The sequence below is a fragment of the Sebastes umbrosus genome, chromosome 20 (genome assembly GCF_015220745.1).
Source record: "Sebastes umbrosus isolate fSebUmb1 chromosome 20, fSebUmb1.pri, whole genome shotgun sequence".
Taxonomy (NCBI): Eukaryota; Metazoa; Chordata; class Actinopteri; order Perciformes; family Sebastidae; genus Sebastes; species Sebastes umbrosus.
This window is the reverse complement of record NC_051288.1, coordinates 13357816-13364094: the sequence shown is the minus strand read 5'-3', so window position 1 is coordinate 13364094 and position 6279 is coordinate 13357816. Positions and strand designations below refer to the sequence as shown.

The 6279-nt window shown below is 39.9% G+C and overlaps 1 protein-coding gene across 1 annotated transcript; it reads left to right on the top strand.

Annotated features, from left to right (window-relative positions):
- On the top strand, positions 1–2553 carry cabp5a (calcium binding protein 5a). The gene is made up of 7 exons (XM_037754309.1): positions 1–250; positions 594–643; positions 993–1023; positions 1180–1323; positions 1446–1555; positions 1674–1821; positions 1931–2553. Exons 1-7 carry the CDS (start codon positions 211–213, stop codon positions 1957–1959), a joined length of 552 nt encoding a protein of 183 aa, XP_037610237.1. The 5' UTR covers positions 1–210; the 3' UTR covers positions 1960–2553.
- Positions 2554–6279: the final 3726 nt, after the last annotated feature.

Below are 6279 nucleotides of genomic sequence, written 5' to 3'. Positions count from 1 at the left end.
CCCAGTGGATGTACAACCCTGGATGCAGCCTCACCTCCCATCACACAACCTCCCAGCATCCTTTCAGACTGGGCAGACACTCTGAGAGGCAGAGGAAGAGGAGGAACAGGAGGACTGATACTGAGGAGAAGATTAATTAAGAAACACAAGGAAGACAGGCCTTCTCTGCACAGCAGGTCAGCTGCTGAGTCTCGGCTGTAGCGGTCGTGTATGATGCGCTTGGCTGAAGATCAGAAATCACCAGAAGAAGGTGAGAACAAAAACCCACATGTGGTTAATCCTTATTTCATCATGTAGCTCAGGACTAAATGGCTTGTAACTTTGAAGGAAAATAATGTAATTGACATGTCCTGTATTATTATATCTAATTGGACTAGTTAGTATTTTCTCATGTTATAAATCTATCAGAAAACTTCTACCATTTCAGGCATAAAACATAGTGTTCAATCCCTCAGAGGGAACACAGACTACTCAATCTGTTTTAATCCCAACTTTCTGGCTCACATCATACCAGCCAGTTTTGCATCATGTGAAATTGTTAACAAATTCATGACTCTTCATAATAAACACACTCTTGTTATGTCCTCTTGCAGAAATGAGTTTCGGGGCAGCGTGCATTTTCTTGCGAGGAGGGAAAAATATTGTAAGTAACAGCTTTTTTTCCTATCGTTGATGGGTTTGTGCTGATGTATGATGAAAGGTCGATTGAATTACAACCCAAAAAGTATTAGAATAAAATGATAAGAGATTCACAGAAAGATAATCTGTGCCTGATCTTTACTATTGCGTGACAGCGATGGTACACCTGCCAATGCGGCCATAATCTACACTTTAATCTAAACTTTAATCCACAGTTTAATCTGTGTTCCAGTGCCGTTTAATTCTATGGGAATAATCTTTACTGAACTATAAAAGTAAATAAAACATCCATTTTGTTAATTGTGTGTTGGTATACTGGACCTAACCAATTGTTTTCTTTTCTTTTTGTGCAGGCAAGAGGGCTGGCGGATGATGAGATTGAAGGTAAATTCAATTCTCACAATCTACATCTTTGCATATTCTCATGTTTTCATTAGTACTTGCAGATTAAACTCTTTGCTTTGATCAACACAACCCTGACAGATCAGTTTTTTTCTCAGTATGTTTTATGCAACTATGTTTTTCTCTACACTTCTGCAGAGCTGCGTGATGCATTCAATGAGTTTGATAAAGACAAGGATGGGCTGATCAGCTGCAAGGACCTGGGCAATCTGATGAGGACGATGGGCTACATGCCCACGGAGATGGAGCTGATCGAGCTGAGCCAAAACATCAACATGAACCGTGAGTTTTTGATAGCAGGAATTGATGAGAAAGTCTACAGTTAGAGGCTCATTTGGTCCAAAATTGATACAGAATTGATGAAGACAGAAGTCCTGAATCTTTTCTTTTGATTTCCCCTCCAGTCGGTGGCAGAGTGGACTTTGAGGACTTTGTGGATCTGATGGCCCCGAAGCTTCTTGCAGAAACGGCGGGGATGATCGGCGTGAAGGAGCTCAAAGACGCCTTCAAAGAGGTTCCTTTAACTTCCCAAAATGCAGCAGCTTCCATGCAAGATTTGACCCCCCCAACACATTTACTATGGCCTCCTAAAGATAAATACTGAATATACTTTTTCATGCTTCTCTGGTTAGTTCGACATGGACGGAGACGGAGAGATCACAACGGAGGAGCTGCGATCGGCCATGACCAAGCTGATGGGAGAGCACATGAGCCGGAGGGAGATAGACACCATAGTGAAAGAAGCAGACGACAACGGAGACGGCACGGTAGACTTCGAAGGTGTGAACCGTCATGAACATCAATAACAAAGCAAAAGTAATCACAATGATTTCATAAATGAATCTCTCACTACTCTGTTAACTAATCAAACTCTTCTTCTCTGCTGCAGAATTCGTCAGAATGATGTCCAACAAATGATCGAGGAAGTACCTTTGCACCTCTACGGACTGATATTGATGCCGTCTTTCTATAAAGCTGTTTGACCAATGAACTTGTATACAGTATATTAAGAACAAACACATAGTAACGTTGAAATTCAAATGAAGTGCTGCGAAGAAAAGTCAAGCAATGTCAAGTTGTTCTCAGAGAGAATTTTACATCTATGCAAAGACTGATTGATATTTTTTATGATCACTGAAACGAATGTGTAAAAGGATGGAACTATATTGTTTTGTTTGATTGATTTGATTTATTTTATATACAGAAAGTAATTTTGGATTGTTTTGTTGAATTGGTATGAATTTTTTGAAATGTACTTATTGCTAATAGAACATATTTATTCTTTATTGAGTTATTGTGACAGTATTTATATCACTGAAACAATGTTATAATGCACAATTAGACATTACGTTATCAAGCATTTAGTAAGAGTTAAAGTACTACCGTGTATATGTACATAAACAGTATTTAGCCTGGATTTGTTGTTATGTGTTGGACTACAACAAGTTAAATCCTGCTAACAGGTATTTTCCAGATATCTAAATAAAAGATCTAAGTATGTAAACTTTGAAAGAGTTTTGGTTTGAATGAATGTGACACCTGAAAGGAGACCAAGGACACTGCAAGAATTTGAAGTTTGTCACATATGTTGATGAAAGACTACAGCTTCTTTATAATTTAGCAAATTGTACAAAAACTAAAGAGATTTACTAATTTACGTGCGATACAACATCTGTCATGGCTCATTGTAATTTAATCCAGAGGTCTGTCTGACCCAAGAGGTAAATATCTCTTTCTCTATTCAAATATGGAACAAATTTTCAGCCTGACTTCCATAATAAATCTACTTGCATAATAACACAAAACTCTCTGGTTGCATAATAAATCGGGCACTATGATCTATGGATTTTGTGTACCAAAGAAGGGATTTGGAAACCAAAAACATCAGTGATGCTGCTGCTGGTTGAGGATTGAGTAACTCCTCTGAACTGGCTTTGGAGGGACATCGGGATAAAGAGATCTCATAATTCTGACACTAGACTCATGCATAACAGATTTCTAGGTATTAAGTACAAAAAAAAAAAGGATGAAAAGATGTACTGTAGAGCACTGTCTGAGCCATTCTTTCAATTTGGCAAATCTCAGTACAAGTTTTTATTGTTTGGGGAAATTTAGATACTGTGAGTTAAAGAGTATTAGCCGATTATAAAAAAAGACATGAGAGATGAGAAAACAAGCAAGAGGGTTGAAGGTTCAAACCCGGCTTGGGGCAGTTCTGTGTGGAGTTGTGCATGTTCTCCCCGTGTTAGTGTGGGTTTTCTCTGGTTTCTCCGGCTTCCTCCAACAGTCCAAAGACATGCAGGTTAGGGGTTAATTGTTGACTCTAAATTGCCCGTAGGTGTGAATGTGAGCGTGAATGGTTGTCTGTCTCTATGTGTCAGCCCTGTGATAGTCTGGCGACCTGTCCAGGGTGTACCCGCCTTCGCCCAATGTCAGCTGGGATCGTCCCCCTGCGACCCTGAATAGGATAAGTGGTTACAGATAATGGATGGATGGATGGATGAGAAAACATTGTTACCCAGGCAGAATCACAGCAAATCACTGCTAGTTAGAATTGACACACTGTTAGTACTTGATCTAGAATTGCAACTTGTGCACATTTTACAAGTCAACGCAACAATAAAAACACCAAAGACGTCTCAAATTTGCACCAGACTTTCCACAGATGTCACTTTCCACCCTGACGCAAAGACCTATGAACATAATCTACCGTGTGGTTTATCTCCAATAATACCGTGTCAAACTGACCCAAAGCCAAGCACAGCTGAGATTAAACACCTGCGTTGACCCGCTTTACTCAGGTACACCTCAACTGTGAAATATTAAGGCCACAGTGCCCGCACGACCTTTGTGTACGGCATGATAATTGGGAAGAGATGCATGTTGAAACTATGGAAATCTGACTCCCAGTTTGAGGCCTGGTTAAGGGAATTGGGTTAGTGATGTGCATACCGACTCTTTTTACAGAATCGGTTACTTCGAGTTGATGCATGTAAATGTAGTCGAACCTTTCAAGTTTTGCAAATATGGCGTAATTTTCTCCATGACTCTCCGTTATAGGGGGCCATCCGAGGAGCACATGAATGAACCATTAACCGTCCGTCTCGACTAAAGTCCGATTCATATGCTCGTTCATTCAGTGCCGTTGGGTCAGTGTACGCCGCTTCCTTTGTTTCGAGCGACTGCACCACTGTAGCAGGCAGCGTGAGCAGTGCCCTACGATAACATTGAGTAGGCAGTTGGGAAAGTGGGGGATGATCACTCGGCCCGCTCGACAGGCTGACCCGATACATACCGGACACTAAAAGAGTCATTCAAAAGATTTGTTCTTTCTATTTTGCACATCACTAAATTGGGGGGTATTTTACTAGTTGAAAGGCCGAGATGTCCTGACAACCCTTAGAACTTAGAACATGGACTCACATCAAGGATCAATAGAAATCTCTCTTCGTTGTGTAACTCGCCCTTGTACCCTTTTCTAGATGAGCGGGGAAAATGATATAAAAAAAAGTGTTGCCCTAACCTCTTTTGTGTTATTGTTACTATCAATACATATACATATAATTCCTTACTAATTTTGTGTTTAATTTCATTCATTTTATTTTACTTATTTTTTATTACGGGGAAGGGAATAGGGACGGGGTTTAATTATCATTTATTTACCTTTATTATTTATTTTTAATTTGTACTTATTTTGATCCGCTTATTTTTTGGTTATTTATTTATTCTTTTTTTTTTTTTTTTATTGTACTAGTCTTCCCGGTCCTGTCTACTTTTATTATGTGTGCAAAAAAAAACACCTGCGTTCAGGGAATTTAGGGGTTGTTGACGGGGACACGGTGCACCCTCGCAGTCTGCCGGACAGATGTTATTGCATGACAAACGTGGCAGAACTTCAAATGGACGGACAGATGGGGCACGAGGGCTTATAGTACCAATTAACAAAAGTGAAGCTGTTCTTGAACACACAGACCTAATAACTAAACACACATCTGTCAATGGCACTCCACAGATTGGATACAAGGGGGCATCGCTGTTGCAATATGCTTAATGGATCAGTAACACATTTTCTGTTGTAAATTACTGCTCTTTTGTGAAGGCAGGCAGTCAAAAAAAGAGTAATCTAAGAAGGATTCATGTTGTTTCTTGCTTTTACAATGTAAATGTAAAAGTGTGGGTGTAATGGGGGTCCCTTGTAAACTGAGGGGTGCAGTGTGAGGAGAAGTTGAAGAGGTCAGAGGAAGAATCAGATGATGTAATGCTCGCTGCCGGGCCTTTGCCCTGATCCCTCCCTGATCCCTCTAACATCCAGCATCAACCTTTATTGCATTAATCCACAATAATCTCTCTCTCTCTCTCTCTCGGTCGCTCTCGGACTCAGTTCCGAAGTAGCCACTCTGCCCAGCAGCTTGTTGTCGGGTACTTAATGAGAACTGCGGGTTTTGACCGTTTGCAATCATCTCCCAACATTGATAACTCTCCGCTCCGTCTTTGTTTGTGTGTACGGATTTGTTTGTCCCAAAAATCCCGGTAATCTTTCTGAGGAGATGCACCCAGGTCATCTATACTGTGTGACCACCTGCCCAGTGAGAGTTAATACAGCTTATCAGAGTCATCTAGTCGTTTCCTCTTCACATTAATCTGTGAATTTGTTTCATAACATCACATATGAACAGTATTAAGTCATACCAGTCAGCTATAGGATGTTCTGGTTTAACATGTTTTTCACTAATTGTGCTGAATCCAAAGTTTACATAACATTTAAGTGACTCTGTGAGTAGTGTTTTTTTTAATTAAGATACAATTAATAAAATGTTTATCAGTACTGATGTATTGGAAGCGTCAAAAATAGAACTGACTGTGACGGAGACATCTGTTGGGGGATAAAGACATTTTGTGTGTTACTGATCCGATTACAGTGATGGAAAGTAACTAAGTACATTTACCCGTATACTGTACTTAAGTACAATTATGAGGCACTTAAAGGATGCGGTCTGCAGGACAGATAATAATGCACACAGTGCACTTTCATAGGCTAAGCTACTGGAGTTACCCTACACTGTATTCATTTTTAACAGTCTCTTCTGCACTGTATTCACTTTTTTAATAGTCCTGTATCCCAGCTGTTACCCTGCACTATACTCAGTTGTAACAGTTTTCTTCATCTCCTTGTATTTTTATATCCGGTATATTATTTTGTATTTTGTACTTTGCACTACTAACTTTTTTACTGCCTTT

Bases quoted from the DNA above. Each gene is read 5' to 3' on its own strand.
- cabp5a (XM_037754309.1), top strand. From the start codon at position 211: ATGATGCGCTTGGCTGAAGATCAGAAATCACCAGAAGAAG. The intron at 251-593 runs GTGAGAACAAAA...GTCCTCTTGCAG, and splicing joins TCAGAAATCACCAGAAGAAG to AAATGAGTTTCGGGGCAGCG. The intron at 1,324-1,445 runs GTGAGTTTTTGA...TTTCCCCTCCAG, and splicing joins CCAAAACATCAACATGAACC to TCGGTGGCAGAGTGGACTTT.